Source organism: Pristiophorus japonicus, chromosome 1 (genome assembly GCF_044704955.1).
Source record: "Pristiophorus japonicus isolate sPriJap1 chromosome 1, sPriJap1.hap1, whole genome shotgun sequence".
Lineage (NCBI taxonomy): Eukaryota > Metazoa > Chordata > Chondrichthyes > Pristiophoridae > Pristiophorus > Pristiophorus japonicus.
In genome coordinates this window covers 542,592,575-542,618,238 of record NC_091977.1, presented here as the reverse complement: position 1 = coordinate 542,618,238, position 25,664 = coordinate 542,592,575, and the positions used below count along the sequence as shown (strand labels likewise).

Genomic DNA, 25,664 nt, shown 5'->3' with positions numbered 1-25,664 from the left:
GACGGGGGGGGGGGGGGGGGGGGGGGGAGAGAGAAACAGGGACGGGGGGGGGGGGGGGGGGGGAGTAGAGAAACAGGACGGGGGGGGGGGGGGGGGGGGAGAGAGAGAAACAGGGACGGGGGGGGGGAGTAGAGAAACAGGGACGGGGGGGGGGGGGGAGAGAGAGAAACAGGGACGGGGGGGGGGGGGGGGGGGGGAGTAGAGAAACAGGGACGGGGGGGGGGGGGAGAGAGAAACAGGGACGGGGGGGGGGGGAGTAGAGAAACAGGGACGGTGGGGGGGGGGGGGGGGGGAGAGAGAAACAGGGACGGGGGTGGGGGGGGAGTAGAGAAACAGGGACGGTGGGGGGGGGGGGGGGGGGAGAGAGAAACAGGGACGGGGGTGGGGGGGGAGTAGAGAAACAGGGACGGTGGGGGGGGGGGGGGGGGAGAGAGAAACAGGGACGGGGGTGGGGGGGGAGTAGAGAAACAGGGACGGTGGGGGGGGGGGGGGGGGGGAAGAGAGAAACAGGGACGGGGGGGGGGGGGGGGGGAGTAGAGAAACAGGGAGGGGGGGGGGGGGGGGGGGGGAGTAGAGAAACAGGGACGGGGGGGGGGGGAGTAGAGAAACAGGGACGGGGGGGGGGGGGGGAGAGAGAAACAGGGACGGGGGGGGGGGGGGGGGGGAGTAGAGAAACAGGGACGGGGGGGGGGGGAGTAGAGAAACAGGGACGGGGGGGGGGGGGGGGGGGGGGGGGGGGAGAGAGAAACAGGGACGGGGGGGGGGGGGGGAGTAGAGAAACAGGGACGGGGGGGGGGGGGGGAGAGAGAGAAACAGGGACGGGGGGGGGGGGGGGGGAGTAGAGAAACAGGGACGGGGGGGGGGGGGGGGGAGTAGAGAAACAGGGACGGGGGGGGGGGGAGTAGAGAAACAGGGACAGGGGGGGGGGGGGGGAGAGAGAAACAGGGACGGTGGGGGGGGGGGGGGGGGGAGTAGAGAAACAGGGACGGGGGGGTGGGGGGGGGAGTAGAGAAACAGGGACGGGGGGGGGGGGGGGGGGGAGTAGAGAAACAGGGACGGGGGGGGGGGGGGGGGGGGGAGTAGAGAAACAGGGACGGGGGGGGGAGAGAGAGAAACAGGGACGGGGGGGGGGAGTAGAGAAACAGGGACGGGGGGGGGGGGGGGGGGGGAGTAGAGAAACAGGGACGGGGGGGGGGGGGGGGGGAGAGAGAACAGGGACGGGGGGGGAGAGAGAAACAGGGACGGGGGGGGGGGGGGGGGGGGGAGAGAGAAACAGGGACGGGGGGGGGGGAGTAGAGAAACAGGGACGGGGGGAGGGACGGGGGGGGGGGGGGGGGGGAGTAGAGAAACAGGGACGGGGGGGGGGGGGGGAGTAGAGAAACAGGGACGGGGGGGGGGGGGGGGGGGAGTAGAGAAACAGGGACGGGGGGGGGGGGGGGGAGAGAAACAGGGACGGGGGGGGGGGGGGGGGGAGAGAGAAACAGGGACGGGGGGGGGGGGGAGTAGAGAAACAGGGACGGGGGGGGGGGAGTAGAGAAACAGGGACGGGGGGGGGGGGGGGGAGAGAGAAACAGGGACGGTGGGGGGGGGGGGGAGTAGAGAAACAGGGACGGGGGGGGGGGGGGGGGGGGGGAGTAGAGAAACAGGGACGGGGGGGGGAAGAGAGAAACAGGGACGGGGGGGGGGGGGGGGGAGAGAGAAACAGGGACGGGGGGGGGGGGGGGAGAGAGAAACAGGGACGGGGGGGGGGGGGGGGGCGGGAGAGAAACAGGGACGGGGGGGGGGGGGGGGGGGGAGAGAGAAACAGGGACGGGGGGGGGGAGGGGGGGGAGTAGAGAAACAGGGACGGGGGGGGGGGGGGAGAGAGAAACAGGGACGGGGGGGGGGGAGGGGGGGGAGTAGAGAAACAGGGACGGGGGGGGGGGGAGAGAGAGAAACAGGGACGGGGGGGGGAGAGAGAGAAACAGGGACGGGGGGGGGGAGGGGGGGGAGAGAAACAGGGACGGGGGGGGGGAGAGAGAGAAACAGGGACGGGGGGGGGGAGGGGGGGAGAGAGAAACAGGGACGGGGGTGGGGGGGGGAGAGAGAAACAGGGACGGGGGGGGGGGGGGGGGGGGGGAGTAGAGAAACAGGGACGGGGGGGGGGAGAGAGAAACAGGGACGGGGGGGGGAGGGGGAAGAGAGAAACAGGGACGGGGGGGGGGGGGGGGGGGGGGAGTAGAGAAACAGGGACGGGGGGGGGGGGGGGGGGAAGAGAGAAACAGGGACGGTGGGGGGGGGGGGGATTAGAGAAACAGGGACGGGGGGGGGGGGGGGGGGGGATTAGAGAAACAGGGACGGTGGGGGGGGGGGGGGAGAGAGAAACAGGGACGGTGGGGGGGGGGGGGGGGAGTAGAGAAACAGGGACGGGGGGGGGGGGGGGGGGGAGAGAAACAGGGACGGTGGGGGGGGGGGGGGGAGAGAGAAACAGGGACGGTGGGGGGGGGGGGGGAGAGAAACAGGGACGGTGGGGGGGGGGGGGGGAGAGAAACAGGGACGGTGGGGGGGGGGGGGGAGTAGAGAAACAGGGACGGGGGGGGGGGGGGGGGGGAGAGAAACAGGGACGGTGGGGGGGGGGGGGGGAGAGAGAGAAACAGGGACGGTGGGGGGGAGTAGAGAAACAGGGACGGTGGGGGGGGGGGGGAGAGAGAAACAGGGACGGGGGGGGGGGGGAGAGAGAAACAGGGACGGGGGGGGAGAGAGAAACAGGGACGGGGGGGGGGGGGGGGGGAGTAGAGAAACAGGGACGGGGGGGGGGGGGGGGGAGAGAAACAGGGACGGTGGGGGGGGGGGGGGGAGTAGAGAAACAGGGACGGGGGGGGGGGGGGGGGGGAGAGAAACAGGACGGTGGGGGGGGGGGGGGGGAGAGAGAGAAACAGGGACGGTGGGGGGGAGTAGAGAAACAGGGACGGTGGGGGGGGGGGGGAGAGAGAAACAGGGACGGGGGGGGGGGGGGGGGGAGAGAGAAACAGGGACGGGGGGGGGGGGGAGTAGAGAAACAGGGACGGTGGGGGGGGGGGGGGGGAAGAGAGAAACAGGGACGGGGGGGGGGGGGGGAGAGAGAAACAGGGACGGTGGGGGGGGGGGGGGGAGTAGAGAAACAGGGACGGGGGGGGGGGGGGGGGGGGGGGGAGTAGAGAAACAGGGACGGGGGGGGGGGGGGGGGGGAGAGAGAAACAGGGACGGGGGGGGGGGGGGGGGGGGGGAGTAGAGAAACAGGGACGGGGGGGGGGGGGGGGGGGGGAGAGAGAGAAACAGGGACGGGGGGGGGAGTAGAGAAACAGGGACGGGGGGGGGGGGAGAGAGAGAAACAGGGACGGGGGGGGGGGGGGGGGGGGGAGAGAAACAGGGACGGGGGGGGGGGGGGGGAGAGAGAAACAGGGACGGGGGGGGGGGAGTAGAGAAACAGGGACGGGGGGAGGGACGGGGGGGGGGGGGGGGAGTAGAGAAACAGGGACGGTGGGGGGGGGGGGGGGGGGAGAGAGAAACAGGGACGGGGGTGGGGGGGGAGTAGAGAAACAGGGACGGTGGGGGGGGGGGGGGGGGGGGAAGAGAGAAACAGGGACTGGGGGGGGGGGGGGGGGGGAGTAGAGAAACAGGGACGGGGGGGGGGGGGGGGGGGGGGAGTAGAGAAACAGGGACGGGGGGGGGGGGGAGTAGAGAAACAGGGACGGGGGGGGGGGGGGGGAGAGAGAAACAGGGACGGGGGGGGGGGGGGGGGGAGTAGAGAAACAGGGACGGGGGGGGGGGGGAGTAGAGAAACAGGGACGGGGGGGGGGGGGGGGGAGAGAGAAACAGGGACGGGGGGGGGGGGGGGGGGGAGTAGAGAAACAGGGACGGGGGGGGGGGAGTAGAGAAACAGGGACGGGGGGGGGGGGGGGGGGGGGGGGGGGGGGGAGAGAGAAACAGGGACGGGGGGGGGGGGGGAGTAGAGAAACAGGGACGGGGGGGGGGGGGGGAGAGAGAGAAACAGGGACGGGGGGGGGGGGGGGGGGAGTAGAGAAACAGGGACGGGGGGGGGGGGAGTAGAGAAACAGGGACAGGGGGGGGGGGGGGGGGGGGGGGAGAGAAACAGGGACGGTGGGGGGGGGGGGGGGGAGTAGAGAACAGGGACGGGGGGGGGGGGGGGGGGAGTAGAGAAACAGGGACGGGGGGGGGGGGGGGGGGGGGGGGGGGAGTAGAGAAACAGGGACGGGGGGGGGAGAGAGAGAAACAGGGACGGGGGGGGGGAGTAGAGAAACAGGGACGGGGGGGGGGGGGGGGGGGGAGTAGAGAAACAGGGACGGGGGGGGGGGGGGGGGGGGGGGGGGGAGTAGAGAAACAGGGACGGGGGGGGGGGGGGAGAGAGAAACAGGGACGGGGGGGGAGAGAGAAACAGGGACGGGGGGGGGGGAGTAGAGAAACAGGGACGGGGGGAGGGACGGGGGGGGGGGGGGGGAGTAGAGAAACAGGGACGGGGGGGGGGGGGGAGTAGAGAAACAGGGACGGGGGGGGGGGGGGGGGGAGTAGAGAAACAGGGACGGGGGGGGGGGGGGAGAGAAACAGGGACGGGGGGGGGGGGGGGGGAGAGAGAAACAGGGACGGGGGGGGGGGGGAGTAGAGAAACAGGGACGGGGGGAGGGACGGGGGGGGGGGGGGGGGGAGTAGAGAAACAGGGACGGGGGGGGGGGAGTAGAGAAACAGGGACGGGGGGGGGGGGGGGGGGAGAGAGAAACAGGGACGGTGGGGGGGGGGGGGGGAGTAGAGAAACAGGGACGGGGGGGGGGGGGGGGGGGGGGGGGAGTAGAGAAACAGGGACGGGGGGGGGGGAAGAGAGAAACAGGGACGGGGGGGGGGGGGGGGAGAGAGAAACAGGGACGGGGGGGGGGGGGAGAGAGAAACAGGGACGGGGGGGGGGGGGGGGGGCGGGAGAGAAACAGGGACGGGGGGGGGGGGGGGGGAGAGAGAAACAGGGACGGGGGGGGGGAGGGGGGGGAGTAGAGAAACAGGGACGGGGGGGGGGGGGGGGAGAGAGAAACAGGGACGGGGGGGGGGGAGGGGGGGGAGTAGAGAAACAGGGACGGGGGGGGGGGGGGAGAGAGAGAAACAGGGACGGGGGGGGGGAAGAGAGAGAAACAGGGACGGGGGGGGGGAGGGGGAAGAGAGAAACAGGGACGGGGGGGGGGAGAGAGAAACAGGGACGGGGGGGGGGAGGGGGAAGAGAGAAACAGGGACGGGGGGGGGGGAAGAGAGAGAAACAGGGACGGGGGGGGGGAGGGGGGGGAGAGAGAAACAGGGACGGGGGTGGGGGGGGGAGAGAGAAACAGGGACGGGGGGGGGGGGGGGGGGGGGGAGTGAGAGAAACAGGGACGGGGGGGGGGAGAGAGAAACAGGGACGGGGGGGGGGAGGGGGAAGAGAGAAACAGGGACGGGGGGGGGGGAGAGAGAAACAGGGACGGGGGGGGGGAGAGAGAGAAACAGGGACGGGGGGGGGGGGAGGGGGGGAGAGAGAAACAGGGACGGGGGTGGGGGGGGGAGAGAGAAACAGGGACGGGGGGGGGGGGGGGGGGGGGAGTAGAGAAACAGGGACGGGGGGGGGGAGAGAGAAACAGGGACGGGGGGGGGGAGGGGGAAGAGAGAAACAGGGACGGGGGGGGGGGGGGGGGGGAGTAGAGAAACAGGGACGGGGGGGGGGGGGGGGGGGAAGAGAGAAACAGGGACGGTGGGGGGGGGGGGGATTAGAGAAACAGGGACGGGGGGGGGGGGGGATTAGAGAAACAGGGACGGTGGGGGGGGGGGGGGAGAGAGAAACAGGGACGGTGGGGGGGGGGGGGGGGAGTAGAGAAACAGGGACGGGGGGGGGGGGGGGGGGGGAAGAGAGAAACAGGGACGGTGGGGGGGGGGGGGAGTAGAGAAACAGGGACGGGGGGGGGGGGGGGGGGGAGAGAGAAACAGGGACGGGGGGGGGGGGGGGAAGAGAGAAACAGGGACGGGGGGGGGGGGGGGGAGTAGAGAAACAGGGACGGGGGGGGGGGTGGGGAGAGAGAAACAGGGACGGGGGGGGGGGGAGAGAGAAACAGGGACGGGGGGGGAGAGAGAAACAGGGACGGGGGGGGGGGGGGGGAGTAGAGAAACAGGGACGGGGGGGGGGGGGGAGAGAGAAACAGGGACGGGGGGAGAGAGAAACAGGGACGGGGGGAGAGAGAAACAGGGACGGGGGAGAGAGAAACAGGGACGGGGGGGGGGGGGAGAGAGAAACAGGGACGGGGGGGGGGAAGAGAGAAACAGGGACGGGGGGGGGGGGGGGGGGGAAGAGAGAAACAGGGACGGTGGGGGGGGGGGGAAGAGAGAAACAGGGACGGTGGGGGGGGGGGGGATTAGAGAAACAGGGACGGGGGGGGGGGGGGGGGGGGGATTAGAGAAACAGGGACGGTGGGGGGGGGGGGGAGAGAGAAACAGGGACGGTGGGGGGGGGGGGGGGGGAGTAGAGAAACAGGGACGGGGGGGGGGGGGGGGGGGGAAGAGAGAAACAGGGACGGTGGGGGGGGGGGGGGAGTAGAGAAACAGGGACGGGGGGGGGGGGGAGAGAGAAACAGGGACGGGGGGGGGGGGGGGAAGAGAGAAACAGGGACGGGGGGGGGGGGGGAGTAGAGAAACAGGGACGGGGGGGGGTGGGGAGAGAGAAACAGGGACGGGGGGGGAGAGAGAAACAGGGACGGGGGGGGGGGGGGGAGTAGAGAAACAGGGACGGGGGGGGGGGGGGGAGTAGAGAAACAGGGACGGGGGGGGGTGGGGAAGTAGGAAGTAGAGAAACAGGGACGGGGGGGGGGTGGGAAGTAGAGAAACAGGGATGGGGGGGGGGGAGAGAGAAACAGGGACGGGGGGAGAGAGAAACAGGGACGGGGGGAGAGAGAAACAGGGACGGGGGGAGAGAGAAACAGGGACGGGGGGAGAGAGAAACAGGGACGGGGGGAGAGAGAAACAGGGACGGGGGGAGAGAGAAACAGGGACGGGGGAGAGAGAAACAGGGACGGGGGGAGAGAGAAACAGGGACGGGGGGAGAGAGAAACAGGGACGGGGGGAGAGAGAAACAGGGACGGGGGGAGAGAGAAACAGGGACGGGGGGAGAGAGAAACAGGGACGGGGGGAGAGAGAAACAGGGACGGGGGGAGAGAGAAACAGGGACGGGGATGGGGACAGAGAGGGAGAATGGAGCACGAGGGAGAGGAGGTGGATTGTCGGCATTAACAGAATTTTCCATCCAAAAGCGGGAAAGACAGGTTGGAGAAATTTCCAGCTCGATGTGCTAAGCCACGTTCAATAAGTATCAACTTTATTTACTTACATTGTGCTTGCCGCTGGTGGAGGGAGTGAATGTTGAAGGTGGTGGGTGGGATTGACCCCACTGTGAGCCAGGATATATTGGGCTTTAAACCAGCCTGTGCACCATCGCTAGACAATCTTACCCGATAAGGTTTCCTCGGGAACAGCTTTCTGTCGCTGAACTTTCTCCTCCAGGGTCTCAATGCACCAATTGTATCCCTCGACCGCTAGGTTGTGCCTGTTGTGGGGTGCAGAGGAACATTGTCACTGACACATTTTCACCGAGACTGCTTAAACAGAAGATTGAGGGCGATGATGAGGTGTATAAGATGATGTTTAAATGGCGAAAGATTGCAAAGTGCTGCAGTACAGCGGGACCTGGGGGTCCTGGTGCATGAAACACAAAAGGATAGTATGCAGGTACAGCAAGTGATCAGGAAGGCCAATGGAATCTTGGCCTCTATTGCAAAGGGGATGGAGTATAAAAGCAGGGAAGTCTTGCTACAGTTGTACAGGGTATTGGTGAGGTCACATCTGGAATACTGCGTGCAGTTTTGGTTTCTATATTTACGAAAGGATATACTTGCTTTGGAGGCAGTTCAGAGAAGGTTCACTCGGTTGATTCCGGAGATGAGGGGGTTGACTTATGAGGAAAGGTTGAGTAGGTTGGGCCTCTACTCATTGGAATTCATGAGGTGATCTTATCGAAATATATAAGATTATGAGGGGGCTTGACAAGGTGGATGCAGAGAGGATGTTTCCACTGATGGGGGAGACTAGAATTAGGGGGCATGATCTTAGAATAAGGGGCCGCCCATTTAAAACTGAGATGAGGAGGAATTTCTTCTCTCTCTGAGTGTTGTAAATCTGTGGAATTCGCTGCCTCAGAGAGCTGTGGAGGCTGGGATATTGAATAAATTTAAGACAGAAATAGACAGTTTCTTAACTGATAAGGGATTAAGGGGTTATGGGCAGCGGGCAGGGAAGTGGAACTGAGTCCATGATCAGATCAGCCATAATCGTATTAAATGGCGGAGCAGGCTCGAGGGGCCGTATGGCCGACTCCTGCTCCTATTTCTTATGTTCTTATGATTAAAGGATAGGGTAGATAGAGAAACTATTCCCTCTGGTGGGGGGGGGAGTGCAGAACAAGGGGGCGTCACCTTCCAATTAGAGCCAGGCTGTTCAGGGTGATGTCAGGAAGCATTTCCTCTCACAATGACTGCTGGGAATCTGGAACTCTCCCCCAAAACGCTGCTGAGGCTGGGGGTCAATTGGTGCTTGTGAGATCGAGATAGACAGAATGTAGTTGGGTAAGGGTATCGAGGGATACGGGACCAAAGGCAGGAAGGTGGAGAACAGGTACCAATCAGCTGTGATCCAATGAATGGCGGCTCGAAAAGACAGACTTGCATTTCTATAGCACCTTTCACGGCCACCGGACGTCCCAAAGCGCTTTACAGCCAATGAAGTACTTTTGGAGTGTAGTCACTGTTGTAATGTGGGAAACGCGGCAGCCAATTTGCGCACAGCAAGCTCCCACAAACAGCACTGTGATAGACCAGATAATCTGTTGGAGTGATGCTGATTGAGGGATAAATATTGGCCCCAGGACACCAGGGATAACTGTCCTGCTCTTCTTCAAAATAGTGCCATGGGATCTTTTACATCCATCTGAGAGAGCAGACGGGGCCTCGGTTTAAAGTCTCATCCAAAAGACAGCACCTCCGACAGTGCGGCGCTCCCTCAGCACTGCCCCTCCGACAGTGCGGCGCTCCCTCAGCACTGCCCCTCCGACAGTGCGGCGCTCCCTCAGCACTGCCCCTCCGACAGTGCGGCGCTCCCTCAGCACTGCCCCTCCGACAGTGCGGCGCTCCCTCAGCACTGCCCCTCCGACAGTGCGGCACTCCCTCAGCACTGCCCCTCCGACAGTGCGGCGCTCCCTCAGCACTGCCCCTCCGACAGTGCGGCGCTCCCTCAGCACTGCCCCTCCGACAGTGCGGCGCTCCCTCAGCACTGCCCCTCCGACAGTGCGGCGCTCCCTCAGCACTGCCCCTCCGACAGTGCGGCGCTCCCTCAGCACTGCCCCTCCGACAGTGCGGCGCTCCCTCAGCACTGCCCCTCCGACAGTGCGGCGCTCCCTCAGCACTGCCCCTCCGACAGTGCGGCGCTCCCTCAGCACTGCACTGGAGTCAGCCTAGATTTCTGTGCTGAAGCCTCTGGAGTGGGACTTGAACCCACGATCACCGTGACTCAGAGGCGAGAGTGTGTCCACTGAGCCACAGCTGACACCGGGGACACTGAAAGGCTGAACGGCCTCCTTCTGTTCCTGGAGCGGAATCAAACCTGCCGTGCATCCCCACCTCTCCTTCCTCCAGTGGCCCTGGGTGGAATTGCTCCTTCCCCAGCCTCCTCAACCGGCGAGATTCGGGCAGAGCCAGTATATCTGGGCTATTAACTTTCGCCCTTCGGAGAGAGAAGAGCGGTGGCAGCTGATAGAGCCCCCGCCAGGAAGGGGACGTGGTCAGATCTCCGAGGGCGTAGGGAGGATGATTCCCACTCCTGCTGACGTACTCACTGCTCAGTGCTGGCGTAGATGCTGCACAACTTGAGGGACATCTCAATCACTGCATTATCATCCTGAGGGAGAGGGGGAGGGGGAGAGAGAGAGAGAGAGAGAGAGGGGAGGGTCACACATGTTTTTTATTCATTCGCAAGAATCGCTGGCAAGGCCGGCATTTATTGCCCATCCCTAATTGCCCCTTGAGAAGGCGGTGGTGAGCCGCCATTTCAGAGGTCAGTTAAGAATCACCACATTGCCGTGGGTCTGGAGTCACATATCGGCCAGACCGGGTAAGGGCGGTAGATTTCCTTCCCGAAAGGACATTAGTGAACCAAATGGGTTTTTACGACAATCAGGTATTTTCAGGGTCACCATTACTGATGCTAGCTTTTATTCCAGATTTATTTAATTAACTGAATTTAAATTCCCCAGCTGCCGTGGTGGGATTTGACCTCCTGTCTCTGGATCACTGGGCCAGCTCCCTGGATTACTAGTCCAGTAACATAACCACTAAGCTACCATATCCTTGTTAGGGAGGGAGTTCCAGGATTGTGACCCAGCGACGATGAAGGAACGGCCGATATATTTCCAAGTCGGGATGGTGTGTGACCCGGAGGGGAACGTGGAGGTGGTGGTGTTCCCATGGACCTGCTGCCCTTGTCCTTCTAGGTGGTAGAGGTCGTGGGTTTGGGAGGTGCTGTTGAAGAAGCCTTGGCGAGTTGCTGCAGTGCATCTTGTAGATGGTACACACTGCAGCCAGGGGGCGCCGGTGGTGGAGGGAGTGAATGTTGAAGGTGGTGGATGGGGGTGCCCATCAAGCGGGCTGCATTGTCCTGGATGAACACAACATAAGAACATAATAGGAGTAGGAATAGGCCCCAAGGCCTCTTGAGCCTGCTCCGCCATTCAATAAGATCACGGCTGATCATCGACTTCACATTCCCGCCCGATCTCATAATCCTTGATTCCCCGAGACTCCAAAAATCTATCGTTCTCAGCCTTGAATATATTCAGAGACTCAGCATCCACAGCCCTCTGGGGCAGAGAATTCCAAAGATTCACCACCCTCTGAGTGAAGAAATTCCTCCTCATCTTAGTCCTAAATGGACCCACCTTATCCTGAGACTGTGACCCCCTGGTTCTAGACTCTCCAGCCCGGGGGAAACATCCTCCCGGCATCTACCCTGTCAATCTCCCTCAGAATCTTGAATGTTTCAATGAGATCGCCTCTCATTCTTCTAAATTCCAGAGAGTGTACAGGCCCATTCTACACAATCTCTCATAGGACAGCCCTCTCATCCCAGGATGGCGTTGAGCTTCGAGTGTTGTGTAGTGCCAGAGCTGGGTACACTGGGCAGCTGCCTCCTGTCTATTCCCGTTATCCATCACACACAGGGTCACTTGCCCATCAATGGGCCCTGCCAAAATAATCAGTGGTCCGTGTGAGGATAGCAGGCACAGACACGAGCAGGAGCCCAGACAGCCTGACCATTTTACCCAGCTCAGACACACTTTGTTCACAACACTCAAGAAGCTCGACACCATCCAGGACAAAGCAGTCGCTTCATCAACACCCCATCCACCACCTTCAACACTCACTCCCTCCACCACCGGCGCCCCCTGGCTGCAGTGTGTACCGTCTACAAGATGCACTGCAGCAACTCGCCAAGGCTTCTTCGGCAGCACCTCCCAAACCCGCGACCTCTGCCACCTAGAAGGACAAGGGCAGCAGGCGCATGGGAACACCACCACCTCCACGTTCCCCTCCGAGTCACACACCATCCCGACTTGGAAATATATCGGCCGTTCCTTCATCGTCGCTGGGTCACAATCCTGGAACTCCCTCCCTAACAGCACTGTGGGAGCACCTTCACCACACGGACTGCAGCGGTTCAAGAAGGCGGCTCACCACCACCTTCTCAAGGGGCAATTAGGGATGGGCAATAAATGCCGGCCTTGCCAACGACGCCCACATCCCGTGATGAGAATGAGTATTTTATTTAAAGTGACATTGCTTGGTCTATAAAGACACTCACCTGCGGAGTGCCGGAACCCAGCAGAAAGCTCGTGGCTGCTTTGAAAAGTTTCTCGGCCTGAGAGAGGGGAAGGCAGAGAAGGTGAGAACTGAGTGATGAAATATACAGGATGCAGAACGGTGCCAAACCCGGGCCGGGGAGGGCGGGGCAGGATACAGGGCTCCAACAATGCTGGGGGGGGGGGGGCGGGGAAAGAGACCAGAACTAGAGGCCACCAATACAAGATCGTCACCAAGAAATCCAACAAGGAAGTCAAAAGAAAGTTCATTACTCAGAGAGCGGTGAGAATGTGGAACTCGCTGCCACAGGGAGTGGTTGAGGCGAATAATGTCGATGCATTTAAAGGGAAGCTAGATAAACATATAAAAAGAAGAAGGACTTGCACATTTCTATAGCACCTTTCACAACCACCGGATGTCCCAAAACGCTTTACAGCCAGTGAGATACTTTTGGAGTGTAGTCACTGTTAGAAGGAGGGAGACAGGAATCGAATATAGGGGTATAGAGGGATGTAATGATGGGGTGGGGGTCGGTTCAGGGGAATGGGGGTAGTCAGGGGGTCGGGTCAGGTCCGGGACGGGGGTGGGGGTGGGTGGGGTCAGGCTCGGGTCGGGGGTCGGTCATTCTGCCCACTTACGTTGAGCAGGTCTCCTCGAAGAAAGGCCAGGTTCGCCATCTGCAGAGGGGGAAGAGACACCGGCGTCAGGAAGACACAGTACACACACACACACAGCAGCTGCAGAGGACACAGGCCAGCGCACACACCCAGAGAGACCAACCCAGCAAACACCCCGAGCGGCTGCACTGAGCGGTGATGGTTTTCCGGCCTGCGCAGCTTTTCAGGAGATTGGGGGAGCCATGGGACCGGTGATCTGAGCGCTTCTTCAAAATGTGACACAGGATCTTTTACATCCACCCGAGCGCGAAGACGGGGCCTCAATTAAATATCATCCGAAAGACAACACCTCCGACAGTGCGGCGTCCCCTCAGTACTGCCCCTCCGACAGTGGGGCGCTCCCTCAGTACTGCCCCTCTGACAGTGCGGCACTCCCTCAGTACTACCCCACCGACAGTGCGGTGCTCCCTCAGTACTGCCCCTCTGACAGTGCGGCACTCCCTCAGTACTACCCCTCCGACAGTGCGGCACTCCCTCAGTACTACCCCTCCGACAGTACGGCGCTCCCTCAGTACTGCCCCTCTGACAGTGCGGTGCTCCCTCAGTACTGCCCCTCCGACAGTGCGGTGCTCCTACAGTACTGCCCCTCCCTCAGTACTGCCCCTCCGACAGTGCGGCACTCCCTCAGTACTACCCCTCCGACAGTGCGGCGCTCCCTCAGTACTGCCCCTCTGACAGTGCGGTGCTCCCTCAGTACTGCCCCTCCGACAGTGCGGTGCTCCTTCAGCACTGCCCCTCCGACAGTACGGCGCTCCCTCAGTACAGCGCTCCCTCAGTACTGCCCCTCTGACAGTGCGGCGCTCCCTCAGTACTGCCCCTCCGACAGTGCGGCACTCCCTCAGTACTGCCCCTCCGACAGTGCGGCACTCCCTCAGTACTGCTCCTCCGACAGTGCGGCACTCCCTCAGTACTGCCCCTCCGACAGTGCAGTGCTCCCTCAGTACTGGCCCTCCGACAGTGCGGCACTCCCACAGTACTGGCCCTCCGACAGTGCGGTGCTCCCTCGGTCCTGCCCCTCCGACAGTGCGGTGCTCCCTCAGTACTGCCCGTCCGACAGTGCGGCGCTCCCTCAGTACTGCCCCTCCGTCTGTACTGCCCCTCCGACAGTGCAGTGCTCCCTCAGTACTGGCCCTCCGACAGTGCGGCACTCCCGCAGTACTGGCCCTCCGACAGTGCAGCACTCCCTCAGTACTGTCCCTCCGACAGTGCAGTGCTCCCTCAGCACCGCGAACAGATACTCAGCCCCCCTCCCCACCGACGGGCCGAGCTGCTCGAGTCCAGTGGGACCCCGTCCCTTACCTGAGTGTAAGTGTAGGTAATGGCCTGGCTGTTCTGTGACTGCTGGGCCAGGTGCAGGGCCTGGTGGAAGAGTTGCTCAGCATCCTCCAGATTCCCCTTCATAGCACTGAGCTGCAGAGAGTCAGAGGGTGTTAATGGGTCCCAATCGGCCTCCCTCCCTCCTCATCTACACCAAAACAGCACCTCAACACAGCCTGCACATTGCAGCAATACAGCCAGCTCCACCATTCAATCACATCATAAACAAAAAGGACAATCATTGTGACAGTGTCTTTCACACCCACAGCACACCTCAAAGCGCTTCACAGCCAATGAATTACGCTTGGTGTAGTTACTGCTGCGATGTGGGAAACGCGGCGGCTAATATGCGCACAGCAAGCTCCCACAGCAACGCGATAGGGAACAGATCTTTTTATTTGTGATGTTGGTTGAGGGATAAATATTGTCCAGATGCAGCGCTCCCTCAATACTGCCCCTCCGACAGTGCGGCACTCCCTCAGTACTGCCCCTCCGACAGTGCGGCACTCCCTCAATACTGCCCCTTCGACAGTGCGGCGCTCCCTCAATACTGCCCCTCCGACAGTGCGGCACTCCCTCAGTACTGCCCCTCCGACAGTGCGGCGCTCCCTCAATACTGCCCCTCCGACAGTGCAGCGCTCCCTCAGCACTGCCCCTCCGACAGTGCGGCACTCCCTCAGTACTGCCCCTTCGACAGTGCGGCGCTCCCTCAGTACTGCCCCTCCGACAGTGCGTCGCTCCCTCAGTACTGCCCCTCCGACAGTGCGGCGCTCCCTCAGCACTGCCCCTCCGACAGTGCGGTGCTCCCTCAGTACTGCCCCTCCGACAGTGCGGTGCTCCCTCAGTACTGCCCCTCCGACAGTGCGGCGCTCCCTCAGTACTGCCCCTCCGACAGTGCGGCGCTCCGTCAGTACTGTACTGGGAGTGCCCGCCTACATTTTTGTGCTCAAATTCCTGGAGTGGGACTGAACCCACATTCTCCTGACTCAGCGGCGAGGGTCCTGAGGCCACAAAGGGCTGCACACTGACCCAAGAGGCCGGGAGAGAGGGCACAGGCTAGGAGCACTCCCGGGGGTAATGGTATCACGGCGCGCATGCATGGTATCTGGTGCTGCGCACGGGCAAAGCAGGTTCGGGCTCGGGGTGGTGGGGGGTGTCAAACCTTTGCCTGTTTGATGAGCAGAATGATCCGGTCCTCGGCTTTTTGCTGCTCTTTCTCATCGCGCTCGAACAGTCTCGTGGCAGCCAGGAAAGCTGGAAGGAAAGGTCAGAAACAATCAGAGAGAGAGAACATGGGACAGGCGGGGGGGAAACCGGGGGGCCACTCATCCCCCTCCCCCCCCCCTCCTCTCTTCTCCCCACCTCCGCCATCCTCCCACCCCCTCACCTCCACCCCCACTCCTCCTCCTCCTCTCCCTCTCCCTCTCCCCCCCTCCATTCCTGTCTGGCGTAAAAATAAAAAAGGGAAGGTGGCTCAACCTTGGCTATCTAGGGAAATCAGGGATAGCATTAAAGCCAAGGAAGTGGCATACAAATTGGCCAGAAATAGCAGCGAACCTGGGGACTGGGAGAAATTTAGAACTCAGCAGAGGACAAAGGGTTTGATTAGGGCAGGGAAAATGGAGTACAAGAGGAAGCTTGCAGGGAACATTAAGATGGACTGCAAAAGTTTCTATTGGTATGTAAAGAGAAAAAGGTTCGTAAAGACAAACGTAGGTCCCCTGCAGTCAGAATCAGGGGAAGTCATAATGGGGAACAAAGAAATGGCAGACCAATTGAACAAGTACTTTGGTTCGGTATTCACTAAGGAGGACACCAACAACCTTCCGGATATAAAAATAAAAAAGGGAAGGTGGCTCAACCGTGGCTATCAAGGGAAATCAGGGATAGTATTAAAGCCAAGGAAGTGGCATACAAATTGGCCAGAAATAGCAGCGAACCTGGGGACTGGGAGAAATTTAGAACTCAGCAGAGGAGGACAAAGGGTTTGATTAGGGCAGGGAAAATGGAGTATGAGAAGAAGCTTGCAGGGAACATTAAGACGGATTGCAAAAGTTTCTATAGATATGTAAAGAGAAAAAGGTTAGTAAAGACAATCGTAGGTCCCCTGCAGTCAGAATCAGGGGAAGTCATAACGGGGAACAAAGAAATGGCGGACCAATTGAACAAGTACTTTGGTTCGGTATTCACGAAGGAGGACACGAACAACCTTCCGGTTATAAAAGGGGTCGGGGGGTCTCGTAAGGAGGAGGAACTGAGGGAAATCCTTATTAGCCGGGAAATTGTGTTGGGGAAATTGATGGGATTGAAGGCCGATAAATCCCCAGGGCCTGATGGACTGCATCCCAGAGTACTTAAGGAGGTGGCCTTGGAAATAATGGATGCGTTGACAGTCATTTTCCAACATTCCATTGACTCTGGATCAGTTCCTATAGAGTGGAGGATAGCCAATGTAACCCCACTTTTTAAAAAAGGAGGGAGAGAGAAAACAGGGAATTATAGACCGGTCAGCCTGACATCGGTAGTGGGTAAAATGATGGAATCAATTATTAAGGATGTCATAGCAGTGCATTTGGAAAGAGGTGACATGATAGGTCCAAGTCAGCATGGATTTGTGAAAGGGAAATCATGCTCGACAAATCTTCTGGAATTTTTTGAGGATGTTTCCAGTAAAGTGGACAAAGGAGAACCAGTTGATGTGGTATATTTGGACTTTCAGAAGGCGTTCGACAAGGTCCCACACAAGAGATTGATGTGCAAAGTTAGAGCACATGGGATTGGGGGTAGTGTACTGACATGGATTGAGAACTGGTTGTCAGACAGGAAGCAAAGAGTAGGAGTAAATGGGTACTTTTCAGAATGGCAGGCAGTGACTAGTGGGGTACCGCAAGGTTCTGTGCTGGGGCCCCAGCTGTTTACACTGTACATTAATGATTTAGATGAGGGGATTAAATGTAGTATCTCCAAATTTGCGGATGACACTAAGTTGGGTGGCAGTGTGAGCTGCGAGGAGGATGCTGTGAGGCTGCAGAGCGACTTGGATAGGTTAGGTGAGTGGGCAAATGCATGGCAGATGAAGTATAATGTGGATAAATGTGAGGTTATCCACTTTGGTGGTAAAAACAGAGAGACAGACTATTATCTGAATGGTGACAGATTAGGAAAAGGGGAGGTGCAAAGAGACCTGGGTGTCATGGTACATCAGTCATTGAAGGTTGGCATGCAGGTGCAGCAGGCGGTTAAGAAAGCAAATGGCATGTTGGCCTTCATAGCAAGGGGATTTGAGTACAGGGGCAGGGAGGTGTTGCTACAGTTGTACAGGGCATTGGTGAGGCCACACCTGGAGTATTGTGTACAGTTTTGGTCTCCTAACCTGAGGAAGGACATTCTTGCTATTGAGGGAGTGCAGCGAAGGTTCACCAGACTGATTCCCGGGATGGCGGGACTGACCTATCAAGAAAGACTGGATCAACTGGGCTTGTATTCACTGGAGTTCAGAAGAATGAGAGGGGACCTCATAGAAACGTTTAAATTCTGACGGGTTTAGACAGGTTAGATGCAGGAAGAATGTTCCCAATGTTGGGGAAGTCCAGAACCAGGGGTCACAGTCTAAGGATAAGGGGTAAGCCATTTAGGACCGATATGCGGAGGAACTTCTTCACCCAGAGAGTGGTGAACCTGTGGAATTCTCTACCACAGAAAGTTGTTGAGGCCAATTCACTAAATATATTCAAAAAGGAGTTAGATGAGGTCCTTACTGCTAGGGGGATCAAGGGGTATGGCGAGAAAGCAGGAATGGGGTACTGAAGTTGAATGTTCAGCCATGAACTCATTGAATGGCGGTGCAGGCTAGAAGGGCCGAATGGCCTACTCCTGCACCTATTTTCTATGTTTCTATGTTTCTATGTTTCTAAAAGGGGTCAGAGGGTCTAGTAAGAAGGAGGAACTGAGGGAAATCTTTATTAGTCGGGAAATTGTGTTGGGAAATTGATGGGATTGAAGGCCGATAAATCCCCAGGACCTGATGGACTGCATCCCAGAGTACTTAAGGAGGTGGCCTTGGAAATAGTGGATGCATTGACAGTCATTTTCCAACATTCCATTGACTCTGGATCAGTTCCTATCGAGTGGAGGGTAGCCAATGTAACCCCACTTTTTAAAAAAGGAGGGAGAGAGAAAGCAGGGAATTATAGACCGGTCAGCCTGACCTCAGTAGTGGGTAAAATGATGGAATCAATTATTAAGGATGTCATAGCAGTGCATTTGGAAAATGGTGACATGATAGGTCCAAGTCAGCATGGATTTGTGAAAGGGAAATCATGCTTGACAAATCTTCTGGAATTTTTTGAGGATGTTTCCAGTAGAGTGGACAAGGGAGAACCAGTTGATGTGGTATATTTGGACTTTCAGAAGGCTTTCGACAAGGTCCCACACAAGAGATTAATGTGCAAAGTTAAAGCACATGGGATTGGGGGTAGTGTGCTGACATGGATTGAGAACTGGTTGTCAGACAGGAAGCAAAGAGTAGGAGTAAATGGGGACTTTTCAGAATGGCAGGCAGTGACTAGTGGGGTACCGCAAGGTTCTGTGCTGGGGCCCCAGCTGTTTACATTGTACATTAATGATTTAGACGAGGGGATTAAATGTAGTATCTCCAAATTTGCGGATGACACTAAGTTGGGTGGCAGTGTGAGCTGCGAGGAGGATGCTATGAGGCTGCAGAGTGACTTGGATAGGTTAGGTGAGTGGGCAAATGTATGGCAGATGAAGTATAATGTGGATAAATGTGAGGTTATCCACTTTGGTGGTAAAAACAGAGAGACAGACTATTATCTGAATGGTAACAGATTAGGAAAAGGGGAGGTGCAACGAGACCTGGGTGTCATGGTACATCAGTCATTGAAGGTTGGCATGCAGGTACAGCAGGCGGTGAAGAAAGCAAATGGCATGTTGGCCTTCATAGCGAGGGGATTTGAGTACAGGGGCAGGGAGGTGTTGCTACAGTTGTACAGGGCCTTGGTGAGGCCACACCTGGAGTATTGTGTTCAGTTTTGGTCTCCTAACTTGAGGAAGGACATTCTTGCTATTGAGGGAGTGCAGCGAAGGTTCACCAGACTGATTCTCCGGATGGCGGGACTGGCCTATCAAGAAAGTCTGGATCAACTGGGCTTGTATTCACTGGAGTTCAGAAGAATGAGAGGGGATCTCATAGAAACGTTTAAAATTCTGACTGGTTTAGACAGGTTAGATGCAGGAAGAATGTTCCCAATGTTGGGGAAGTCCAGAACCAGGGGTCACAGTCTAAGGATAAGGGGTAAGCCATTTAGGACCGAGATGAGGAGCAACTTCTTCACCCAGAGAGTGGTGAACCTGTGGAATTCTCTACCACAGAAAGTAGTTGAGGCCAATTCACTAAATATATTCAAAAGGGAGTTAGATGTAATCCTTACTACTAGGGGGATCAAGGGGTATGGCGAGAAAGCAGGAATGGGGTACTGAAGTTTCATGTTCAGCTCGCGCTCCCCTCACCCTCACTCGCTCGCACTCCCCTCCCCCTCACTCTCCTCCCCCTCACTCTCCTCCCCCTCACTCACACGCACTCTCCTCCCCCTCACTCACACGCACTCTCCTCCCCCTCACTCACACGCACTCCCCTCCCCCTCGCTCGCGCTCCCCTCCCCCTCGCGCGCTCGCACTCCCCTCCCCCTCACTCTCCTCCCCCTCACTCTCCTCCCCCTCACTCTCCTCCCCCTCACTCTCTCCCCCCTCACTCTCCTCCCCCTCACTCACACGCACTCTCCTCCCCCTCACTCACACGCACTCCCCTCCCCCTCACTCACACTCCCCCTCCCCCTCACTCACTCGCACTCCCCTCCCCCTCACTCACTCGCACTCCCCTCCCCCTCACTCACTCGCACTCTCCTCCCCCTCACTCACTCGCACTCCCCTCCCCCTCACTCACTCGCACTCCCCTCCCCCTCACTCACTCGCACTCTCCTCCCCCTCACTCACTCGCACTCTCCTCCCCCTCACTCACTCACCTCCCCCTCACTCACTCACCTCCCCCACTCACACTCTCCTCCCCCTCACTCACTCGCACTCTCCTCCCCCTCACTCACTCACCTCCCCCTCACTCACTCGCACTCCGCTCCCCCTCACTCACTCGCACTCCCCTCCCCCTCACTCACTCGCACTCCCCTCCCCCTCACTCACTCGCACTCCCCTCCCCCTCACTCTCACCTCCCCCTCACTCACTCACCTCCCCCTCACTCACTCTCCTCCCCCTCAGTCACTCTCCTCCCCCTCAGTCACTCGCACTCTCCTCCCCCTCAGTCACTCGCACTCCCCTCCCCCCTCACTCTCACGCACTCCCCTCCCCCTCACTCACACTCTCCTCCCCCTCACTCACACTCTCCTCCCCCTCACTCACACTCTCCTCCCCCTCACTCACACTCCCCTCCCCCTCACTCACACTCCCCTCCCCCTCACTCACACTCCCCTCCCCCTCACTCACACTCCCCTCCCCCTCACTCACACTCCCCTCCCACTCACTCACACTCCCCTCCACTCACTCCCCTCCCCCTCACCTCCCCCTCACTCACTCACCTCCCCCTCACTCACTCACCTCCCCCTCACTCACACTCCCCTCCCCCTCACTCACACTCCCCTCCCCCCTCACTCACACTCCCCTCCCCCTCACTCACACTCCCCTCCCCCTCACTCACTCACCTCCCCCTCACTCACTCACCTCCCCCTCACTCACTCACCTCCCCCTCACTCACTCACCTCCCCCTCACTCACACTCTCCTCCCCCTCACTCACACTCCCCTCCCCCTCACTCACACTCCCCTCCCCCTCACTCACACTCCCCCTCACTCACACTCACCTCCCCCTCACTCACACTCCCCTCCCCCGCACTCTCCTCCCCCTCACTCGCACTCTCCTCCCCCTCACTCGCACTCTCCTCCCCCTCACTCGCACTCTCCTCCCCCTCACTCGCACTCTCCTCCCCCTCACTCGCACTCTCCTCCCCCTCACTCGCACTCTCCTCCCCCTCACTCGCACTCTCCTCCCCCTCACTCGCACTCTCCTCCCCCTCACTCGCACTCTCCTCCCCCTCACTCGCACTCTCCTCCCCCTCACTCGCACTCTCCTCCCCCTCACTCGCACTCTCCTCCCCCTCACTCGCACTCTCCTCCCCCTCACTCGCACTCTCCTCCCCCTCACTCGCACTCTCCTCCCCCTCACTCGCACTCTCCTCCCCCTCACTCGCACTCTCCTCCCCCTCACTCGCACTCTCCTCCCCCTCACTCGCACTCTCCTCCCCCTCACTCGCACTCTCCTCCCCCTCACTCGCACTCTCCTCCCCCTCACTCGCACTCTCCTCCCCCTCACTCGCACTCTCCTCCCCCTCACTCGCACTCTCCTCCCCCTCACTCGCACTCTCCTCCCCCTCACTCGCACTCTCCTCCCCCTCACTCGCACTCTCCTCCCCCTCACTCTCACTCTCCTCCCCCTCACTCTCACTCTCCTCTCCCTCACTCTCACTCTCCTCCCCCTCACTCACACTCCCCTCCCCCTCACTCACACTCCCCTCCCCCTCACTCACCTCCCCCTCACTCACTCCCCCCACTCACTCTCCTCCCCCTCACTCACTCGCACTCTCCTCCCCCTCACTCACTCACCTCCCCCTCACTCACTCGCATTCTGCTCCCCCTCACTCACTCGCACTCTCCTCCCCCTCACTCTCATCCCCCTCACTCACTCACCTCCCCCTCACTCACTCACCTCCCCCTCACTCACTCACCTCCCCCTCACTCACTCACCTCCCCCTCACTCACTCACCTCCCCCTCACTCACTCACCTCCCCCTCACTCACTCACCTCCCCCTCACTCACTCCCCCCTCACTCACTCCCCCCTCACTCACTCCCCCCTCACTCACTCACCTCCCCCCACTCACTCACCTCCCCCCCACTCACTCACTCACCTCCCCCCCTCACTCACCTCCCCCCCTCACTCACTCACCTCCCCCCCCTCACTCACCTCCCCCTCACTCACTCTCCTCCCCCTCACTCACTCTCCTCCCCCTCAGTCACTCGCACTCTCCCTCCCCCTCAGTCACTCGCACTCTCCTCCCCCTCAGTCACTCGCACTCTCCTCCCCCTCAGTCTCACGCACTCCCCTCCCCCTCAATCACTCCCCTCCACCTCAATCACTCCCCTCCCCCTCACTCGCACTCCCCTCCCCCTCACTCGCACTCCCCTCCCCCTCACTCGCCTCCCCCTCACTCGCACTCCCCTCCCCCTCACTCGCACTCCCCTCCCCCTCACTCGCACTCCCCTCCCCTCACTCGCACTCCCCTCCCCCTCACTCGCACTCCCCTCCCCTCACTCGCACTCCCCTCCCCCTCACTCGCACTCCCCTCCCCCTCACTCGCACTCCCCTCCCCCTCACTCGCACTCTCCTCCCCCTCACTCGCACTCTCCTCCCCCTCACTCGCACTCTCCTCCCCCTCACTCGCACTCACCTCCCCCTCACTCGCACTCACCTCCCCTCACTCGCACTCACCTCCCCCTCACTCGCACTCTCCTCCCCCTCACTCGCACTCTCCTCCCCCTCACTCGCACTCTCCTCCCCCTCACTCGCACTCTCCTCCCCCTCACTCGCACTCTCCTCCCCCTCACTCGCACTCTCCTCCCCTCACTCGCACTCTCCTCCCCCTCACTCGCACTCTCCTCCCCCTCACTCGCACTCTCCTCCCCCTCACTCGCACTCTCCTCCCCCTCACTCGCACTCTCCTCCCCCTCACTCGCACTCTCCTCCCCCTCACTCGCACTCTCCTCCCCCTCACTCGCACTCTCCTCCCCCTCACTCGCACTCTCCTCCCCCTCACTCGCACTCTCCTCCCCCTCACTCGCACTCTCCTCCCCCTCACTCTCACTCGCACTCTCCTCCCCCTCACTCGCACTCTCCTCCCCCTCACTCGCACTCTCCTCCCCCTCACTCGCACTCTCCTCCCCCTCACTCGCACTCTCCTCCCCCTCACTCGCACTCTCCTCCCTCACTCGCACTCTCCTCCCCCTCACTCGCACTCTCCTCCCCTCACTCGCACTCTCCTCCCCCTCACTCCACTCTCCTCCCCTCACTCGCACTCTCCTCCCCCTCACTCGCACTCTCCTCCCCCTCACTCACTTCCCCTCACTCACTCCTCCCCCTCACTCACTCTCCTCCCCCTCACTCACTCTCCCCCTCACTCCCTCCCCCTCACTCACTCACACTCTCCTCCCCCTCACTCACCACATCGCACTCCCTCACTCACTCACTCGCACTCCCCTCCCCCTCACTCACTCTCACAACTCCCCTCCCCCTCACTCACTCGCACTCCCCTCACTCACTCTCCCCTCACTCACTCACTCGCACTCTCCTCCCCCTCACTCCCCTCCCCCCCTCCCCCTCACTCACTCACACTTCCTCCCCCTCACTCACTCTCCCCTCCCCCTCCCTCACTCCTCCCCTCCCCCTCACTCACTCACACTCTCCTCTCCCTCACTCACACTCTCCTCCCCCTCACTCACTCTCCCTCCCCCTCACTCACTCTCCCCTCCCCCTCACTCACTCACCTCCCCTCCCCCTCACTCCCCTCCCCCTCACTCCCCTCCCCTCACTCCCCTCCCCCTCACTCACTCGCACTCCCCTCCCCTCACTCCCCTCCCCCTCACTCACTCGCACTCCCCTCCCCCTCACTCACTCGCACTCTCCTCCCCCTCACTCGCACTCCCCTCCCCCACACTCCCCTCCCCCTCACTCACTCTCCCCTCCCCCACACTCCCCTCCCCCTCACTCACTCACACTCTCCTCCCCCTCACTCACTCGCACTCCCCTCCCCCTCACTCCCTCCCCCTCACTCACTCGCACTCTCCTCCCCCTCACTCGCACTCCCCTCCCCCTCACTCACTCCCCTCCCCCTCCTCACTCGCACTCTCCTCCCCCTCACTCGCACTCCCCTTCCCCACACTCCCCCCCCCCCACACTCTCCTCCCCCTCACTCACTCCCCTCCCCCACACTCTCCTCCCCCTCACTCACTCCCCTCCCCCACACTCTCCTCCCCCTCACTCACTCCCCTCCCCCTCACTCACTCGCACTCTCCTCCCCCTCACTCACTCCCCTCCCCCTCACTCACTCGCACTCTCCCCCTCACTCACTCGCACTCCCCTCCCCCTCACTCCCCTCCCCCTCACTCACTTGCACTCTCCTCCCCCTCACTCGCACTCCCCTCCCCCTCATCTCCTCCCCTCCCCCTCACTCTCCTCCCCTCACTCACTCCCCTCCCCCTCACTCACTCGCACTCTCCTCCCCCTCACTCACTCCCCTCCCCCACACTCTCCTCCCCCACACTCTCCTCCCCTCACTCACTCCCCTCCCCCACACTCTCCTCCCCCTCACTCACTCCCCTCCCCCTCACTCTCCTCCCCCTCACTCACTCCCTCCCCCTCACTCCCCTCCCCCTCACTACCCCCTCCCCCTCACTCGCACTCTCCTCCCCCTCACTCGCACTCCCTTCCCCACACTCGCACTCCCCCCCCCCACACTCTCCTCCCCCCTCACTCACCCCCCTCCCCCACACTCTCCTCCCCCTCACTCACTCCCCTCCCCCACACTCTCCCTCCCCTCACTCACTCCCCTCCCCCTCACTCACTCGCACTCTCCTCCCCCTCACTCGCACTCCCCTCCCCCTCACTCTCCTCCCCCCCCTCACTCACTCTCCCTCCCCCTCACTCACTCTCCCTCCCCCTCCCTCTCCCTCTCCCCTCCCCTTCACTCACTCACTCCCCTCCCCCTCACTCACTCACTCCCCTCCCCCTCACTCACTCACTCTCCTCCCCCTCACGCACTCACTCTCCGCTCCCTCACCTACCCAGGGCGGCCAGGCTGACGGCCCGGGGGCGGGGGCCGGGCGAGGCCGCGGTGAGAGGCGGCGGGTCGGGGCGGGGGAGAGTGCGGAGGCCGCGGCCTCGGGCTCGGGCTGACCGGCCGGAGCTCAGGCCCCGGGACCCCGCGGCCCGCAGCATCTCCAGGGCAACCGAGCGGGCCCGGGACCGGAAACCCAGCCCGCCCTCGGCACGTGACCGGGCAGCGGAGGGAGTTAAAGGGGCAGGCCCCCCCCCCCCCCCGGCTCTTAAAGGGACAGGCACCCCCCGGGCTCTTAAAGGGACAGGCACCTGAAACTATCAAATGATGAGTACTTTGTTAAAATTAAAGGGGCAGGGATCCCGAGCATTTAAAAGGGCATGGTCCCTGGAGAAGGAATGGGGTAATCAACGCCGGGAGTTAAAGGGACAGGCACCTCTGGTAATTAAAGGGACAGGCATCCAATTGAATTAAAGAGGAACCTTGGGGAGCTAAAGGGGCGGAAACCTCAACGGGTGAAAGGGGGTTCTGTGAAATGTGCTCTTCCTTTTGAAACATTCCCTCTTAATTCACTTTGTGGGTCACTCAGTTTGTGGCGTTCCCTGCGCCCATTCACAGACCAACCGCAGCAAGACGGGGGGGCGGGGGGCGGGGGGCAGGGGCTGTGAATTAGACCCTGGGGTGGGTTCCAGACCACATACACAGAATAGCTGGGGATCTGTTAGGTCTCGGACGGTCAGAATAAAACAGCAAACTTGCCAGTAACAGAACTGGCCCCTCGAAGCTGGACGCTGGTTTCAGCCCCCCAGCCCCCATTCCTT

General features: G+C 61.4%; 2 protein-coding genes across 2 annotated transcripts in view; both read right to left on the bottom strand.

Moving 5' to 3' along the window:
• The window catches only part of ankrd29 (ankyrin repeat domain 29), a 1,085,233-nt gene that overhangs the window by 34,242 nt on the left and 1,025,327 nt on the right, over positions 1 to 25,664 (bottom strand). The gene's annotated exons all lie outside the window — the stretch shown is intronic.
• On the bottom strand, positions 7,303 to 25,060 carry ttc19 (tetratricopeptide repeat domain 19). The gene is made up of 7 exons (XM_070877048.1): positions 24,851 to 25,060; positions 15,096 to 15,187; positions 13,916 to 14,026; positions 12,578 to 12,616; positions 11,941 to 11,997; positions 9,920 to 9,981; positions 7,303 to 7,579 (listed from the first exon to the last, which is right to left on the bottom strand). Exons 1-7 carry the CDS (start codon positions 25,002 to 25,004, stop codon positions 7,471 to 7,473), a joined length of 624 nt encoding a protein of 207 aa, XP_070733149.1. The 5' UTR covers positions 25,005 to 25,060; the 3' UTR covers positions 7,303 to 7,470.

Bases quoted from the DNA above. Each gene is read 5' to 3' on its own strand.
- ttc19 (XM_070877048.1), bottom strand. From the start codon at position 25,004: ATGCTGCGGGCCGCGGGGTCCCGGGGCCTGAGCTCCGGCCGGTCAGCC. The intron at 12,617-13,915 runs GTAAGGGACGGG...CCCCCTCTGCAG, and splicing joins TTACCTACACTTACACTCAG to ATGGCGAACCTGGCCTTTCT. The intron at 11,998-12,577 runs GTAAGTGGGCAG...CCCCTCTCTCAG, and splicing joins TTCGAGGAGACCTGCTCAAC to GCCGAGAAACTTTTCAAAGC.